Below are 18,815 nucleotides of genomic sequence, written 5' to 3'. Positions count from 1 at the left end.
GGGAGCTCCTGCAGGTGGCAAATCTGCGCGCAAGCCCTTTGGCTGCAGCCCCAGTGATTTGTGGTGACTTGTCCTATTCAGCAACCTTTTCCTGTTCTGTTTTGGGCTGTTTTTTTTTTTTTTTTTTTTTTTTTTTTAAAGCCAAAACGGCCAAGTCTTGAAAGGTCAATGCCATAGGGGGAAAAAAAATCTGAAAGGTTTTCTTTCTTTTCTCTTTCATCTTCCAAAATTTCTCAGAGGCTGGCCGCTATTACATACAGTACTTTTTTGGTCTAGCATTTTATTTGCACAGTTCACAGATAAACCGAGGGTACGATTTAAGACAGCTTTTCATCCCAACAGATTCAGTGATCTACATGAAGCTGAGTAACAGACTCCTAACTTTGAGAGAAGTGCGGCTCAGGTTAGGCTCATACCAGTTTCCCAGAGCACACCCAATTTATGACATGTTTAAGAAATGCAATATTCTCCAGCCTAATGGAATGACAGCTCGTAATCACGCTGCAATATTAGAGCACAGGTATCATATCATTCAAACAGTCTCGTATATCTGGCAGATCCTCCACAGGGTCAGCTATCGCTAAGGTTTACAAAACGGTCTCAATTATAATTCCATTTCACACAGTCGTAACTTTTGGAAGCATTTATATCTCAAGCTGATGTTTTCCAGGACTGGCCTAAGCATGACGTTGGTTAAACTTTTCTTGAATGGCTAAAGAAAAAAATTTTAACCCCATTTTAAAAGCACCTAGGGCAAAACGGCTGAAATATGAGACTTGGCGTATGTTAGGGGAACTAGCAATTGACTCTTTTTTAATTGTCTTAATTTCATGAAGTTAGGAATATTTTTAAATTGCCTTGTGAGCAAGCTCATTAAAAAAAAAAAAGAAAAAAAAAAAACTTAAATCTTCAGGTATGCATTTAATATCAAGCCTTGGCACTACAGTACTCGCTGGCAAAACTCCCACTTACTTCAATGGAAATGCGATTTGGCCCTGAAAGAAGGAATATGCATGCATGTCTACTTCAATAAGTGTATATAGATCACCATAGACTATTTTATATCTTTCCTACTGGAGCCAACGGATTTCTAATCTTTGTACACTGATGATCTCTGGATTCTTCTTTCAATTTTGTTTTTAAACACAAGATATAGGTAGAAAATTAACTGCAGAAAGGCTACATAGGATGCAAACTTTGTAAGAGACCATTGTTTGTTCTGGTTATATAGCACCCTGCGGAACAGAATCCTTGCCTATTAACTGGGCTCTTAGGTGCTTAAATAATACAAATAATTAACAGTAATGCCATCTTAATGTTGAGCTAAGGTATTTCATTAAAAAGTTAACATTGTTCCAGGAGAATTAATCGAGCTGTCTTGCACATTTTCCTCTCTCTCTTGCCAGTGTAAATCTAATTCATTATTCCTCTCTATTAAGATACAACCATTGCATACATTAGGCATACAAAATGTTCACTTATTCCTGCCTGAGTGATTTTAATTTTTACAATTCCTTGAACCTTTTTGCACAGATATTGCAACAGAATGCTAATTCTTATTCCTACTTTTTAATTCTATCATTTTCTGTTGTGCCCCATGTTGGTTCATCATAAACTTTGCAATCTCTTTGTGCATTTTTATGTGTTTTCAGTCACTTACCATATGTGATATAAAACAGAGTTCGAAAACAGGGGGGAAAAAGTGCTGTGAACACTTTAAATAGAAAGAGTGTCTTTTAATCCAACTAGTGTTGATAGTTGCCTCTGATGGGATAATGCCTCAAAGGCAATACCCTAGCATCAAGTTCCAACATGCAGATCCTCTGAGCTCTGACTCAGAAAACTTTAAAAACAAAGGGGAGGGTTAACAAAAATTAAAAACACAAGTTTGTTCCTGTGCCACAGCTGCAAAGACAGTAGGTATGGAGGAAGTTCATTCAATAGTTCATTTGTATGCTGCTGTTGTCATGTTCTTACAAAGTATTGTCACAGTTTTGTCACATGTCATATTTGACAGCAGACCATAAACCAAGAATTCTGTTAAATAAGTGATTCTCACTCAGGCATTAGCCCTGGCAGACACCTGCTGGGAGAAATAATGAAACCTCCATTTTGCAATCAACCACATTTTACTGCCTATTCTTGACACTTAATGGTTGTTAAATGTCAGCAGGTCACTGCAAATTTGTGATTTTAAGTGTCTGAGTACGCAAATAGAAGTCAGCTCTGAGATCCCCCCCTCCCCAGTTAAACGTTTCTAAAGGAAGGGGAAAAATATTTGTGTTCTAGCTTGGCAGCATTGTAACCTGTATGGAAAACCTCTTTGGAAAGCTCCAAAGGCAACACTCTGAGGCAACACTTAAACTGAGACTGTCAATATCCATAATAATACTACTATTAAAATAAACGGTAGGGAAAGGAGATCCTGAAATCTGAAGACCAAGAGCCTGCATAGCAGTTTTCCCTGGGTGAAATGAAGAGCTGGCAGGAGGAAGGTAATATGGCGACATTAAGTCTCCCAGGAAAGCTCTACAACAACCTACCTGCATCATATCTGATCGATGGATAAAGAGAGAGATCCAGCGCTCTGTAGTGTTAAGTGAACAGGGGTTCAGTTAAGCATAAAGGCAAACGGAGCATAAAGTTGCACATGGACTCTAACAAGCAGCGGCAAAAGGCCAATGAAACCACAGCCCTTACCTATGAGTGGGAGTTCATCCATGGTAATGCCCTGAGATTTGAGGTGCTTCTTGATACAGGCCAGCCGCTGCACGTTGGGTCCCCAGCGCCTGCCTAGCTTGTGTATGTGCTGAATCTGTGTCACAAACCGCATTTCATCATTTAGCTTGCACTCAGGTCTCCAGTCTGGAGGAGGAATCACCCTGCACATCCCATACTTCTCTACCTGAGCTCGGACTGACTCAATGTATATCAGTGGGTCATGGAATTCCTTTGTGGAGGGCCTAAGGATGGGAATCTCCCCCAGCATCCCCCACCCAGACTTACTACTGCCCTTTTCGTGCTTTCCCATTGAGTCTTGTGGCTTGTGCAAGGACTCCGCTTGAGAGGTAGAACGATTTTCACAGGAGGCATTTTCTGTTTTGCCATGTGCTTGTTTCCCTGGCGTATTCTTTCCAGCAGTGGCTCTTTTCGGCCTATTTCTTTCCAAACTCTTCTCTGGCACTTCCTTTTTAAGGTGTCCATTCAGCAAAGGCTTTTCTACAGCTGCCCTTTTGCTTGCAGCTTCTGCCAAGTTGACTGCCCCTTTCATCCTCTTGGTGGGCGACTGTATTTTGTCTATGTGATTCGTCTCTTCCAGCCTCCTCTTCGAATTGCGCAGCCCCTCCCTTAACTGTCTCCCCACCTCCTTAGTGCATGTCTTTTGGTTCAACTTGCCATTGACTTTTACACCATTAACAGCGGTATTGTTAGACTTGGATGCTCCAAGGGATAGCACCTGTTTGCGGGTTTTTGCATTGCTACTTTCTATTTTCCCTGAGATTGTGTGGTTGACAGGTGAACTGGGTTTGTGGTGATTTAGTTTGGTTTCCTTGACCAGTTCTTTCTTGGCTTTGGTGTATGTGACAGTTCCCTTTGTCACTGTTGCAGTATACTTCACAGTTTTGGACGGTGAAGGTCTGACTTCTCTCATCTTTTTGGCACTGGCTGCATTTGCACTCGGAGATGACATTCGAGTGATTCCGTTGACTTTAGAAACCTACAAAGCCAGGAGTGTTGTAGAGGGAGTAGAGGAAGGAAATAGAAAACAGAAAAGTAAATTAATAATGTTATAACTCTGACATGCCTTCCCATTTGCTGGGCAACCATATTCTGCAGTCCTGACTCCTGGCCCCTTTGTACAATCTTCATATAACAGTTTTCACCCAGACAAGAAGCATTTAAAATAAACAAATAAATTAGAAGATTTTTTTAAAGCTAAACTGAAAAAAAAACCCATAAAGCCAATCTTGCTTTTGGAGAGTATGAAGCCTCCGACATTAAGAGGGGTGAGGTCACCTGCCTGTTCTACCCTCTTCCTCGTCTACCAGCAAGCCTATCACGGTAGCACAAAACATAGTCAATCTGATCTACAAACTGACACGTTTATAATCTCTTTTTCCAGCCCTAAGATAATATTCCCTCTCCCACCCACTTTCCCTTAAGTGCACACACAATTTACTACTACTTAGCAGACAAACTAACCAGACTATCCTACCTGCTGTAACCGAATGGGCACATTTGGCAAAAGCTACACACAGAGATTCAAACAAACCTTCTGTCTGTACATACATATAAAAATAGATATTGAACACATTATGCACCCAACAGATCAGGATGGCCATGAAGGATCCAGTCCGTCATACATACGAAAACTTGGGAGGCAATTTTTTGCTAAATTTATTAATATGAAATAAAAATTGGTACAGTAGCTTAGCACATTTTCTTCAGGTTTGATATCTGGGCAGTTTTATTTACACAGACTATATTATCCCATATTTATCACTAATATGTAACTGCAACTTACTAGCGCCAAACTGCACTGCTTTCTGCTAGGCACCTGAACCCAGCCATGAAACTAAAATTTACATTTTAACTATTACAAGTGTTAAGCACCAAAAGCAAAGGAAATTGTGGAGATTCAGCTCTGTCAAAGCCAAGCCCCAATACTAAGGAAATGAAGCTCAACTTTAAACATTTTAACAAGTTTAAACATTGCTGCCTCACCTCCTCCACTACTGAGTGCAGAAAAATATATCCAAAATCAGGAACATTGATGAATGTTCTCAAAGTGAAAGCAAATAATATAACCACCCTTTATTACTGCTCAGCGAATACCTACATTTCTACAGATACAATACTTTCCTTCGGGATTTCAAAACACTTGTCAAATTAGTAAACATGGCACTTTCCTTCAGATAAACGCAAGAACTATAATCACTTCTGAAGTATGGATAAAATGTTGTTAAATAGGGATAAAATGGAGACTGAAAAGGACCTGCTAAGGTCTCGCATTAAATGACCTGAAGAACACAAACCAGAACCTAAGAATTCTGATTCTGTATATACACACATGCGTGTATACGCACACATTTACTGTGTGAACTTTCTCCCTGGTGCTCCAGAAGCCGAAGCTGGAAGACTGCTCTTTTAAAACCCGTCCACATTCTTGTCCTTCATGTGGCTCCAAGGTAGATGAATTTAAGGAAAATCCAGTTAACTGATGACATCAGTTTTTATCTTCAGCTTTTGAAAGATGCATAAGATATTATCTGGAAAGTAAACACTTGCTAGCAAAAATGTATTTGTCAGTTCCCCTTGAAATTTAGGCAATACTCTGCATTTGAAATGGAGGCCTCGGTTTGAATGTACAGGGATTTTTCACTCCCCAGAGCAACCACGGGTGAAAGCTGTTGAGACAGTGTCTCCTGCCTGTGGGAGTCACAACATGCATCAAATATATCTCTGGCTTTATAAACAGCCAGGAACATTGATTACAAATTTGGTTTTCACTAGTAGAGAGGAATTGACGGAGACCCTGAAAGGGAAGGTAATCTGGATGACAGTGATCATGAAATGAGTTTTCAATTCTAAGGCTTGACAACAGTAGAGAGAGACAATAGACTTCAACAAACAAACAAGTAAACAAAAAGCAACCAACCAACCATCCAGCCCCCCCAAACTTAAGCAGAAACATTTCCCACTCAGAGGAAAGAGATACAGCACAGTGCTTTGGGGCTCCTTAGGAAGTTCTTTAATGATGGGAAAATTGGAAAGGAATCATGGTAAAAAGTAGAAACAGTAGTAAGCGACTAAGGGCAGCGATAAAGAAATAGCAAAAGCATGTACGGGTAAAATCACAAAGACTAAGTTGCTAAAGGAATTTCAGTTAGCAAGGGGCATAAAAGGAAGTAAGAAAATGTTTTATAAATCTATTAAGAATACAAAAACAGCAAATGAAAACAGAAGTCTATTACTGCATGAGAAAGGAAAGCAAATACAGCAGATATGGCTTAAGTGTTCATGCTGCTTCTGCCTTAGTCTTCACCGGATGTACCACTGTGACCAACTACTTATCAGATATAAAACAAAATCAGTTTTAAGAAAAGAGCCAGGAAGGCAACCCAAGAGGCTAAAGTGTACCTACATAACTTAGAGCTGTTGAATGAGGCCGAAGTGATGAAGTTTCTCCTAAAATACTTAAGGAACCTATTTAAGAACTCCTGCAAGAAGACAGAGATGATCCTGGAGAAAAGTGGAGAGCAGGCAGAGTCTGCCTAACTTCATGCCCCTTGATGATTCTGCAACAAATCATCAATTATTTTGTAAACACACAAAGATAGTAAGATAATGCTAAAAATAACAAATACGGATTTGTCAAGAATACCACACCAAACTCATTTAATCTTCTCCTGACAGCCCAGCAGGTGTAAGGCACCTTTGTGTTAGTAGGGCTCCTGCCACCGTCCCATGTGACGTTCTGTCAAACAAGCTCCTGAGACATGTCCTAGACGTAATTACTCTGAAGTGGCTGCACAATAGATTGAACAAAATCATCCTTGAGAGAAGCGATCGTTGTCATAATTCACCAACATGCTGGGAGAGCATTTCCAGTGACAGAGATCTGGCTTGAGCTCAATTCCACTAAATAATTCCACTAGTAACTTGGATCATTGCAAAACTCCCTAGTAACACAAAACTGGAAGGAGCTGGAAGCACTTGAGAGACGAGGTCAAAATCAAGATTAGAAAACTGATTTCAGAATATTTTTGCAATAAGAGGAAGTGGTATTCTTAGGAAGGACAAATCAAATATGCAAAGAGGAGGAATAACATTTGGGGAACACAGTGAGTTGCAAAATGTGATGCAGATACTAACCATGCAAATCTCTTTCAGAGACTTATTAGTAAGAATGCTGAAGGCAATGCCTTCAATCTTTACTGAAAAGGCAAGGGTACTGGGCTTCTTAGTCTAAAAGAGAAGACTAAGGGAGAACTCTGCAATGGTATTCTAACACATAAAGAATTGTTCTGAAAAGAAACAGTGAGAACTTTTTCCATAAAGGTTGAGAAAAGAAGGGAAAAAATAATTGTAATTGTTTACAAAGATGATCTGAGGTGCAATCAGGAAAACTTTCTAATGCATAGAAAGGAAAATCCTGGAAGATGCTGCTAATCAATGGTATGCAGTCTCCTTTGCTAGAGATTTTCAAGAATATTTCAAGGAGATTTTAGTTTCATGTTATGTACAGTCAAAACGACACCTCAGAGCAAACAAGCAGGCTGTGCGGCAGTATCTTGCCACCTCGGTCTTTCCATAATTTTTTTGAAGCAGTTGTGACAAGAAGAGCCATCCCAGCCACTCCTTCAGTGAGGCCCGAGAACAAAACACTGTCGTAGCCCAGGTACAGATGGAGAAAGGCAGAATCCTTAAAACTCCTTATCTTCAAAGGAAAACAAGCCATCAGCACCAACAGCTTTAGATCAGAATTAAAACTGCCAAGATATGAAACTCTGGAAAAGTGAATTCATTAAGAAAACAGCAACTTATCTCAACTGTTTGAATACCTCCGCACAATGAAAGCTTAGATCTCTCAGGGCCAAATCTTAAACTGAAGAGGTACATAAATTTTGGTTATCTAACCTCCAATCCTAGACTATAAACATGCTACTCTGAGTCTTTATTCAACTCTAAAGAAGTTATTCCCGTGAAGTACAGGTTCTGAAGTAGAGGAACATTGCATTTGAGAATACTGTAATGAATTCACTTACTCTTTTCTGGTTGCTAACTTGTTTTTCTTAACACTAAGGAAACCTTACAAGAGAGGAGCACTGTTGAAAACTTCAGCCTCAGAACTGTAATCTTTCTAGAGTAGATAAAACTTGATACAACTTATTTTCAAATGCTTCTCCCTTTCCCCTCCCCAAAATGCCCACAGACACGTTGAATGTATCGAGAAGGCATGATATAATGTTTGAGATACGTCAGTATCATATAGACCAGAACAGACCACGTCTCAAATGAAAACAGGCTGCAACAAACTTCTTTCAGCTGGAAACAAATGGAACAAACAACGTGGTCATAGCCCACCATCAAAGCAGCAGGTGGATACAGGATTTCACATTGACAAATGTGAAATTCTGGCTGGTCAGTAAGCACCTACACGTTCCTGGTCTGTACTTGTCTCTGAGGACCCATCAGACGATTGGAACCAAAAGAAACAAGAAATTGTGGTAGGCATTTTCTTACCTTTCTACTGTTGATATGTCTCCCCCCAAACCAAACATACACACACAGAGTCAGCCTAAAAAATTGGCCACACTGCCAGGTGCGCAGGTTCACCAAATTGGGGTCTATGTCACAGCTCCATCCCGAGGCAATGCTTACACTGAGCGCATAAGAAAGAAGTCAATTTAATTCAAATAGCAACAAAGTGATTGACATTAGCCTTACATGACTCAAAGTCTTGAGCTAAAGGTGAAACTAGGGACACCAATAATCTTATCTTTGCTTTTCAGCTATCTTCCCGGTTTTGCTGATATATTTATGTCTTCAGACCACTCCACTTAACGCTTTCCTTGCAGTAAAAGCTGGTACAATAGGTTTTAGACTTTGTTGGCTTTTTAAAAGCATATGGGACCGGCACAGTCTTGCAGCAATTTGTTTGTTGGATTTGAACTGATCTACATACACATCTCTGCACAGCACCTAGGATCCATCCTCCAGACACACACATACGCACAATACACAGCCAACAAACAACATGTTAGAAAGCAACAACGGTAACAGCGGCAGTATTAGTAGCACCAACAGTGGTTTTGGTCCCAAAAAATTTCAAGTTATATGACTGATCTCCAAAATTCATTCATAAAAATACTTCTGCATTGATATAGGAGTTTTGCAGAGCTAAATTACCGTATTAGGCCAAAAGAGGGCCCCATTGAACTACATTTCCTTTGTCCACAATCCCTTAAGTGAGGGATTTGGGAAGATAGCAAGGGAAGAAGAAAGAGAGAGAGAGAGAGAGAGAGAGAGAGAATGTGGCAAGTGCAAATGCACACCAGAAATGGAAAGAAAAGAAGAGAGGAAGAAAGAAAATCTCATGTAATTTCTCGTATTCTACCTTTATTTTCTATTAGACCAAACAATACAAAAACACATAGATAAAGCATGTAAATGTATGCGCACAAGGAGCAAAAACATACCGGAAGAAGAAGGAACATGTGGTTGGCACCCTAGTAAAACACTTTTCCTTTTGGAAAATGCTGAAGAATTCAACAAAGACTCAAGGTAAGAGCAGAAATTTAGTGCTATCTCACAACTAGAAAGATTAAGGTTTTGCAGAAAGATAAGTCACTATCTGGCAAAATGTGTATTCCACCTTTAATTAGTTACAGTAAGATTTTTATCAAAATTGGTAAGACGGACTTATGTCAGTGTGGGTTGCAGAATAAAATTAAAGTCCAGCCTTTTAGTTTTATTTTTAAAAATTGTGTCAACTTCAGGTCCTCTTATTTTCTTAAGTTTGAGGATTACCATGAGGTGTCTGTATAAAGCGCACATAGTTTGTACTTCACTGCTTTATCATTTCACTGTTTTTTCATAGCATGACTGAAAGCATCTAGTACTTTATGAAGGAAAACTGACTTGAATCATGAACAAAATCTTTTCCGCATCTGTCTTTTCCCTTCTCAGAGCTACCTTCTCAAGTGACAGCAGTTGATTCTGACAACTATTTTAACCATTCTTATTTCGATAACACAACTTTAAAGCATTTAATACAAGACTATCTAGTGAGTTAAAAATAAATACGTATAGAAGTGCATCCTTAAGTTTTGGAAAACTTCTTCAGTGTGAAGAGCTCCTGGCAGAGCATGTCTCAGAAGGCCCATAGGATGTTGGAAGTCACAAGGAAAAAAGTGTAAGAGATGCAAAAGAAGGCAGGTATTCAAGCTGATGACTAAAAAAGCAGAAATTGCTATGATGGAATAAAGAGTGGAAATCCCACAGAGGTACAGGGAAGTATACTGTAGATAAACTGCAGGATCTCAAATCTGATTTAGCAGATAATGTAAATCTGTGGAGGCATCTCAGGAGAAGCTAAACACCATTGAAGCACAGGGTATGGAAGATTTCCTTGGCAAGAGCATTGCTATTTTTATTTTTGCTGTTTTTAATTCCCAAACCTATAACTGAGAGGTGTCCTCTAAGGCCTTGATGGCCCTAAAGGCCATAATTCCACCTCCGTGGTCTCCACGCCAGCCTATTTGGAAAGAAAACCAGTATGTGCCAGTAAAAAAAGAAGCGTCTCTGCAGTGGTCTGCTGAGGATTACCCACCACAAAGAAAGAAGAGGTGCAAGCACAGAAAGGTTTTTCTACTGCACCATCCCCAACCCATGCACTTGCCTGAGCAGTCCCCAGACTGAATTAGTTCACATGAGACCACAGCTGAGATAATTTAAAAGGACTCTGACTGGGGATTTTAAAATTCTTTTATAAAAATTTATTTCTCAGTTACCTCTTTAGGATCCCTCTGATCTAACTATCAAAAACAGATGGAGACATTTCCTGCCCAAATGCCAGTCACAACCACCATATGATCAGTCTGTGAAACTTTTACACCCAAAGCAAATTCAGGCTGTAAGAAACTTGTTGCTGGATTAAGATTTTGCTAGTTTTCAACTAGGTAATACAGAAGTCCTGATTTTCCCCCTGTCTGATACTACCACTGTGAAGAAGGAAATATCCTGGAACTCCTTATGTTGGGCAAGATATTTTTCCTGAGGTCTGTGCTGCCCTTGTACAACCCACTCAAGTGTAATGCTAGCTTCTCTACCACACTAGCGAGCCTCCAAGATAACCTGAGCAGACCAACAATACACATGTGAAGTTCATTTTTCCACGTGCTGTTAGCCTTGGCACTACCAGCCGAGAGGCCAACAAGGGTGCCAGTTAGAAAGGTTTAACTTAATAAATAGCAGTGTGAACTTTACTCTTTTATATGTATACATTGTACAATATAAAGATGTGATTATAAAAACTGTGTTATCACAACGACTTCCTACGCATATATCACTTTTCTTTTTTCCTTCTTTGTCTCTTTCTCTCTCTTTCATTGAAAATTAACTCCCTGCTGTCTTCAGAGCATGCTTTTAAGGATTCCAATGTTCCCTCTGTGACAGGCAGTGAAAACTGGAGCTAGCACCTTAAAAGTATGCGTTTCCCACATGTCCGCAGTTGACTACGATTCATTACCTGTTTCCTTAAGTCCTGAGCCGATCTATGAAGAGTGTGGTGGTTGTTAGCGGTGAGCCCTTTCGTGGAGGAGCCAGTGTTTGTAGTAGGATGGTGATTAGCAGCAGCCTGGTCTTTTCGGCTCTCAGCCTTGTGTTCGCTGTTCCTCTCCTTCCCTGGTGTGGCCTCTTTGCTTTTGTGTTTCGGAGCAGGTTCTTTCTCCTTCGATGATTTGCCAGACCCATTGAAAACTGAGGAGAGAGAAGAGTAAACAGACGAGTATTAAGAAAAAAGAGAAAGAAAGAAAGAAAGAAAGAAAAGCATATGTTTTTCCAAACATGCATATCCAAGACCAAATTCTTCATTCAAAACAACCCAAAATACCCTGCTGTCAATTTTGAATAGTTAGTGGGTGTCTCATTACATCTAAAGTAAAATCAATACAGAAATAGAAGCACTACTTTGCATATTTATTTACATGAACAGATTTAAGTGGGCTATCTCCTTTAATTATCTTCAATATCCAAATTAAAACTTACAAGGTATATTACTGTTTTGATTGACCTAAAAACAGATTTATCAATTTCATTTTTATTTATGGCAGCTTCAACTGACATTTTGCTATGGCAGTGAGGGAATTATAAACATAGAATAAGGATTTATTTTTATATTAACGTAAAAGAAAGGACATGTTCCATAAAAAAAGCATGTTTTATTTTCATCAATGTCCAAATTGCTGAACCTCACTGACAGCAGTTTGTTTACAGCAGACAAGCTGCAAATATAAAAAACTGCCTCTACAAAGAAAGGAAAATCCTAAAAACTATTTGGAGCACGTCAGAGAGCTGGAATCAAAGCGGAGCTCCCCAGCCCTCTACTGCAGTGAAAAGGTAAGTTACAAGTGATGCTTACAAACAGAAACCATACTTTATACAATAAATATTATGCAAATATATGCAAGTCTATCTCAACAAGTTTTGCTCCTTTCCCTCTACTGACTACAGCCAATATATCTGAGAATAACCACTGGTCTTTTATTGCCAAGTAAACACGAAAAACTGAGGTTTAAAAAAACCAATTTTTATTTAATAACTCTATTAAATATGTCAGTGCTACCCTGTCTCTGAGAAGAAAACACTTGCCAGAGGGCTTGTGCCCTCCTTCCTTCTCTGCTTACCTACTCCTTTTTGCTGCAGTTCAGGAAAGGATATAAGTAAGAAAATTCATCAATATTTCACAGCATAAGTAATTAAAAGTCCTACTCACTACACAACACACACTATCTGGTTGGGAATCTTAACTAAATGAATTACGTTACTGTTTTCTTGTGGAACAGCAGCATTATTTTTTCAATAAACATGATATACCTTGTATCATACACTGTGAAACTTAGGTCTCTCTACAGATGTCCTGTCGTATCACAGTATGTAATAACAGTAATGAGAATATAACCCTGCTGGACAGCACAGGTTCATCTAAGCTGCTGTTGAATAGACCCTGATGTCTCCTTTCGCACCACAGCCCCGAAAGCTGAAGTGCCTGTAAGCTTCTGATGGAATTGCTACTCAGGTTGCACATCACATCTAGTTTGGGGAAAAAAGTCAAAGCAGGTTATGTAAAAATTTGTAATTGTATATTATTCCACCTCTTGCTCCTGTCCCCTTTCCTCTTGCCTGAATCAAGCACGGACTAGCACTAAGGTCCCCTCTTCCCCTCCTCAAAAAAGGAAAAGGTGTCTTGTAGATAAAAGCGCCCAGACCCAGGAGAAACCCTGTCCCCAGCGAAGACCCCACCGATTCCCTTGCGGTCCTCAGCGCTCCTGAGTTTGGAACCAGCGGCGCTGCCACCGGCAGCCACGGATTTCTCTGCCATTTCCCTGAAAGTCTCGTAACCTCCGCGTCTCATTTTCCTGATGGAGCTGAGAGTAATTGCCAACCCCTCTCGGAGGGTTCGTGGCAATGCATTCATCCTCCTGCGTAAGGAGTCCTCGCAGCACACGGAAGGCACTACGGACGCACCCAGCACTGCTACTTACTCTTAATAAGATTTAGCACAAACAAATGGTGGCAGCTTTGTTGCTATGCATTTCATCACTGCGAGTGACATTTTTCTTCAGAGGGAACAAATTGTATATGCAGACTTGCACATACAGAAATGTTAAGGCAGAGAGATTAGTTCCCTGTATTCAGTTGCCACTTTATAACTGAAAATTACTAAAACAGAAAACATAGCCAAAAAGCCAAACTGTGTGCTTTTATGGTTCAGCAGGAAGAAGAAGAAGAAGGAAAAAAAAGCAGCGAACATGAGACAAGGTATATTTTATATGCAACAGCTCATTAATTTTAAGTGTCGTGGGAACCCTGCCAGTTTTACCCTCAGAGTAATTATCTTTTGTCTTAATTTGTAAGATTCTTGAAAGGGGGAGAGAGAACCGGGAGAGGAAAAAATGTTCACTCTCACAGGAAAAGCTTGAAAAGCTTAAACCCTGAAAACACAATAAAAGGGGAGAGACCTAGATGCAGAACAGCCCTAGTCATGCTGTCTCCAGTTAAACTGTAGATGATATCAGTTTCTATAAAAGCAGTACTTGTTTTCTCAAACACCTATAATATTGTTATTTCCAAATAGGTATAAAAACCATTCCGTAACAATGAGTTCTGGCAAATTCACAAACATTATGTGAATAACTATCAAAATCTAATGTGACTAACTACAAAACATCATAACAAACCAAGCATTTTAGGTGGAAAAAAAAATCCCCCAAGTTCATGATTCTGCACCTGTCTGATTAAAAATTTAGAAATAAGTTATGTACACTCACAGTGTACATACAATATGGGATTAAACAGTGGCCCTAAAACCTAATCTGACACTTCCGTGCAAAGCTGAAATCATCGCCAGCAAAGAAAAACCAAACACCCTCCTCCCATACACTCCTCCCAGGAAATCTCAAATGTTGAAGAATAAGTGATAATGAAAAAGAAACAGCCACTTCTCAAAGGAAAACAAAAAACAACAACAACAACAAAAATCCACCCAAACCCAACAACCCGGCATGGGATATTACTGAGACCAAATCTGATTTAACAACAAAATGATTACTAATCCTTCTGCGCCTTCTTGTGCAGCAAATTGCATTCCCCTTCAGGTCTGCCAGCCCTTCAGCGTTTCTGGGACACACAGAAAAGCAGAAAAGACGCACGTGACGGTTCACGTGTGCCTACGACACAGGCACCGGGCAGAGGTAACTCTGATGTGCACAGTGGCCAGCGCTCTGCTCTCCGTTTGCTTTTGTTTCTTCATTCGAGCAATGATTTCATCAAAACAAGAAAAAGGAGAGAAAGAGAAAAACAGCCCAACGATGAAGCTTGTATTGGTAAAGGAAAGATCTTTTGGAGTCTTGATTTATAATTATTCGATGGTACCTTAGCCAGAAGGTTCCATATTTCCAGAGCAGCTTTTAGTTAAAAGTAAGTGAAAGCCAGAGCTAGATACAAACGGTTACAGTGTAAATAAATGATTATTGCTTTCAAACTTCTAAGAAAATAAACAGGCATCATTTTAGCCACATCTGTCTGAACAGACATTCTGGAAATGCTGCTTCCTCCAAAGCAATCATTATTATTTATTAAGCTGAAACAGTAAAAGCCCCACAGTGAAACACTTGTGGGTCTTTTGGTTAGCTGCGATGATCAAACGCAAAGAAACTGCATCACTACATTCAAAACTTGCAAGCACTGGGGTTTTTCATGTATGGCACCAGAGCAAAACCTTCCGGCAGGCGCAACCCGGCGGACGCAGCAGACCTGGCCCCGGCTCTGCTCTCTGCCAGCAGCAGCCCTGGACGCGGGTCTTCGCGGGGCGTCCCATATGGCGACTTCTGCAGATCCCATCTGAAGCCATGATGAACTGTCCCTATCCAAACCGCAGTGAAAACCGGGCAAAACGGGCCTGCGTTAGGCACCCACGTGTGGCTGTCACAGCGGCTAAGCCCCCTCCATTTCCGTAAGGTAAAGCCACAGGTGTGCTCACCTGCTACAGGTTAACTAAGCGTTTATTGAGCCTGTACTCACTTATAAAAATTTGCCATGTTTCCAGCAATATTTTTTAAAGTTTTCATCTGAATGAATACGCATGCAAATATTTCATAGGATAATCCAGTCATCTACTCAGAAGCCAACTGATACCGTGTATGATCACCTTGCTTTTGCTATTTTTTACTATTTATTTTTGCTATATTTAAACAACAGAGTGACTGAAGAGGATTCATGCCGTAGCTGACTCTACAGGCAAAGCTTTCTCTCACAAGCCCTCCTTGACTTTACTCCCGTCCCGCATTCACTTTCTACCTGAGATACTGGGTGACTCGACTGGAGAAACCGTGCAGAACACACGTACGAAGACTTCAGCTTCACGCCGATGTTCGGGAAGATGAAGACACAGATCACACGTGCACACACATGCTGCATGCAGCAGAGCGTGTGCTGTGTAAAGCGAGGGATCGCATGCTCAGAAAACTATCCAAAACAAAGAGGGAAAAGATAAGAGTGAAAGGGAGATGCTTTGTTTTCAGAAGGAAAAGAGGGAACCTTGCCAATTTGCTGAACCCGAGCCAGCTATTCCAATGCAAACCTCATGTTGTTACACAGATCATGTTGAGGAAGAGATGTAATATTAATCAACTTTTTGGCATTAAGTATCCATTACTGTACAAAAACATTCTTGCTCTGGCTTTAATTCAGTTTTAAGTCATTGTAAAAACATTTATGTGGCTCTCAAACTGCCTTAAAGGACCCAAGCAATAATTCTTTTCCCGTCCTGCAGGAACCAAAACAATGAGCCGCTTCCATAAAACAAACTATTTAAATATTGCTGATTGTTTCCCCTCAGCGCTGGGTACGTTCAGACCGCTATAAACCCTTTTCCAGAGACAGAAGCCTTCCTGAGCACCCAGATACTATCTTAGCTAGTTGGAGTCAGCGGCAAAGGTGCATTTCAGGAAAAACAAGGAGGACGTCAGGACGCGGCTGGTGTTGCGCTGCACAAAACCCGGTGCGGCTGCTTCTTCTGTGCTCCTCAAGCCCTAACCCAACCCTCCGCTCGCTGCAGGTGGGCAGCAATTCCCCAGGCCGCACGCTGGCGGGAGACACGCAAGGGGGCACCCGAGGCGGTGAGCACCAAACCTCTACCTGCCACTGTCAACCACCCTGCTCCAAACGCCACGCACAGACGAATACGTTGGGGCTCTGAGAGGAGCACGACTGGTATGAGGCACCACGTCCCCGTTTGCACAAACTCAGCACCAAGTGTCTCGTCTTAGCACAGATTCATTACTCTCACCTAACTTTTCTGACACAAACAACACGAAGAAGGTCACGCGCTAAGCAGCAAGTCCATCCAACGAGCCTCTATGTGTTACCACGTGTCTCTCACCAGGATAACAATTCCACTTTTTTGAGCAACTTCCAGCTCGCCTATTCTTCTCCACAGGTCATACATCTCACTGCTGAAAATCCGCAAAGCCCCAAATGTGTTGTGGCCAATTTGCATATTTAAATATGCAAATTGCTGCAAAACGGGTAATTTTCATGTTACATATTTTTGCAGAAAAATTAAATGTGCAAAAATGTTTATTGCAACAATTACTGGTTCCATGGTCTTTCAACAAAAGGCTGTAAATCATCAAAATAATTGCCTACCCATTAACTATTGTAGCTCTGTGCCCGAAATTTTCTCATTCTGCATTTTAGCTGGATGCATAAAATATTTTCTTTTAATGTTTACCTCTTCAGGATTAATTTCACTGAAAAAGATGCATGAGGCTAAGATTCTGTCTTACGTACACATCTACAAATATCAAATTGAGTTAAAAACAAAACTGCATAGGGAGATTTGGCCCTAAACTAGAATTTCCTCACAAAACACTCAAATGCTAATGTATGTAAAAGTGATGCTATTTAAGCCCGATACACAGACAGTACATTGAATTATATCCTAAAATATGAAAAATAAAGATCTATGATCTTTTCCTGCCTAAATTTTATTATTATACACGTCAGGAAATTACTCCGCTAACTTATCTTTTGCAAATTGAGAACTGAAATATTTTTCAGAATCATTTATGGTAACTCAGGAAGGCAGCACTAATGCAGAGTATAGTATTTCTAGTGATGCCTGCTTACTACAGCCTACTGCCAGATCTGTTTTGAAATAGGAACCACTGAGAAAAAAAAGGCATCTACACAATTTTCTCCCCAGCTCACTTCATGCAAAAGGCATACAGAACAAATTTTAACGGACCAGGTCAGCAAAGCACAGCATGGAGCAGTAACCATTTTTGACCCCGTTAGAGTAGCCTTTTCCAACACACTGAAATTGAGTTTGCTTTGGCTAAGAAAAAAGACAGGAAGAAGTCCTACAGGAAGTCCTAAAGGAAGCAGTCCTACAGGAAGAAGTCTAGTTACAAATAATGATGATGAACTCTATTTTTCTAACCGTAAACCAGAATTTAATTACGTGTCCTCAGACACCTAAGACAGGCATGACATTCCCAGGCAAACTGGCTCAGATGCCTACTTCTCTCATGGTTTGAACTTTTGTACTGCTGTCAAAAACAACTAATGCTGCAATCACCTTCTGCAGCCTGCCATGTATAATTTCAAAGCTGTCTGTGCAACTGTATCTGAGTACGTTGCTCCTCCTGAGGCCCTTTTCCAGTCTGCAAGCCCTTACTGCTCCTTTCAAGTGCAGCAACGCCTATCCTCTTTTGCTCTTTTGATGGGATCGATAATCCAACAACTCCATAACTGCATCTTCCAGCTCCAGTTCCCAGGCTGCCTTATAAAACATTTGGCACCTGCAAACATTTTCCTTCAGGAGCCTGCAGAGAAAACCTTATGTTGTGCCACAGAAGGAAATCAAACTAGGATTTATTTAGTCAGGAGGAATGCAAAGAATTAGTATTAAAGCAACAGAGACCTAAGCCTACCGTCTTACCTATACTTGGAATTTCCTTCAAGCTGTAGGGAAATGTAATTTAGACTTGGTACCTCCCTGTCCCCCAGGGAACCGAAGTACAGCTTGCTCGCTGAGAACCTTTTTTCAGTGCATGTCAGTCTGCAGCAGCTGATGACTGACACTCTCCTCCCCCTGCATAAGGTCTATTTTCTAATAGCTCAGTGTCTCTCCCATCTCCTCCTCCTTGGTGCTGGCAATATGCCCTCCAAGCCCAGCTGTGGTTGAGAAGTTTCTCCCCATACCTGGCAGCTACACCGAAGTAGAAACACTTTGTTTAAGCCAATGTTTCTGCCTAGTTTCTTCCATCAAATTTCTTGCATTCAAAGCAGTGCACTAGTCTCAGATAGTCGATGGTCATTAAGGTGTGCATGAGATGCAGTCTGGGAAAAAAACAGGTATCTGAGCAGCGTGCAAACAGGTCTGAGACCTGATGTTTGGCATCGAAATACTGAGAATTATGCTGGTACATATACTTACATTCAAAATGGTCAGCAAGTCAGTGCGATTACAACACAGTCATCCAGATTTGTGCTCTATCTGCTGCAATACGCACCACATCTTCCCT

General features: G+C 40.6%; 1 protein-coding gene across 4 annotated transcripts in view; it reads right to left on the bottom strand.

The window, feature by feature from the left end:
* Positions 1-18,815, bottom strand: part of JARID2 (jumonji and AT-rich interaction domain containing 2) — a 228,358-nt gene that overhangs the window by 28,644 nt on the left and 180,899 nt on the right. For 3 of the 4 annotated variants that reach the window (XM_062569927.1, XM_062569925.1, XM_062569928.1), the window contains 2 exons: positions 11,255-11,484; positions 2,701-3,718 (listed from right to left, as the gene is read on the bottom strand). In XM_062569927.1, the coding sequence (XP_062425911.1) occupies positions 2,701-3,718; positions 11,255-11,484 (1,248 nt within the window). The remainder of the gene's footprint in view (positions 1-2,700; positions 3,719-11,254; positions 11,485-18,815) is intronic. The other variant, XM_062569926.1, reaches the window with a different exon arrangement.

This window comes from Rhea pennata, chromosome 2 (genome assembly GCF_028389875.1).
Source record: "Rhea pennata isolate bPtePen1 chromosome 2, bPtePen1.pri, whole genome shotgun sequence".
Lineage (NCBI taxonomy): Eukaryota > Metazoa > Chordata > Aves > Rheiformes > Rheidae > Rhea > Rhea pennata.
The sequence above is the reverse complement of the archived record's forward strand: the minus strand, read 5'-3'. Positions and strand labels throughout refer to the sequence as shown.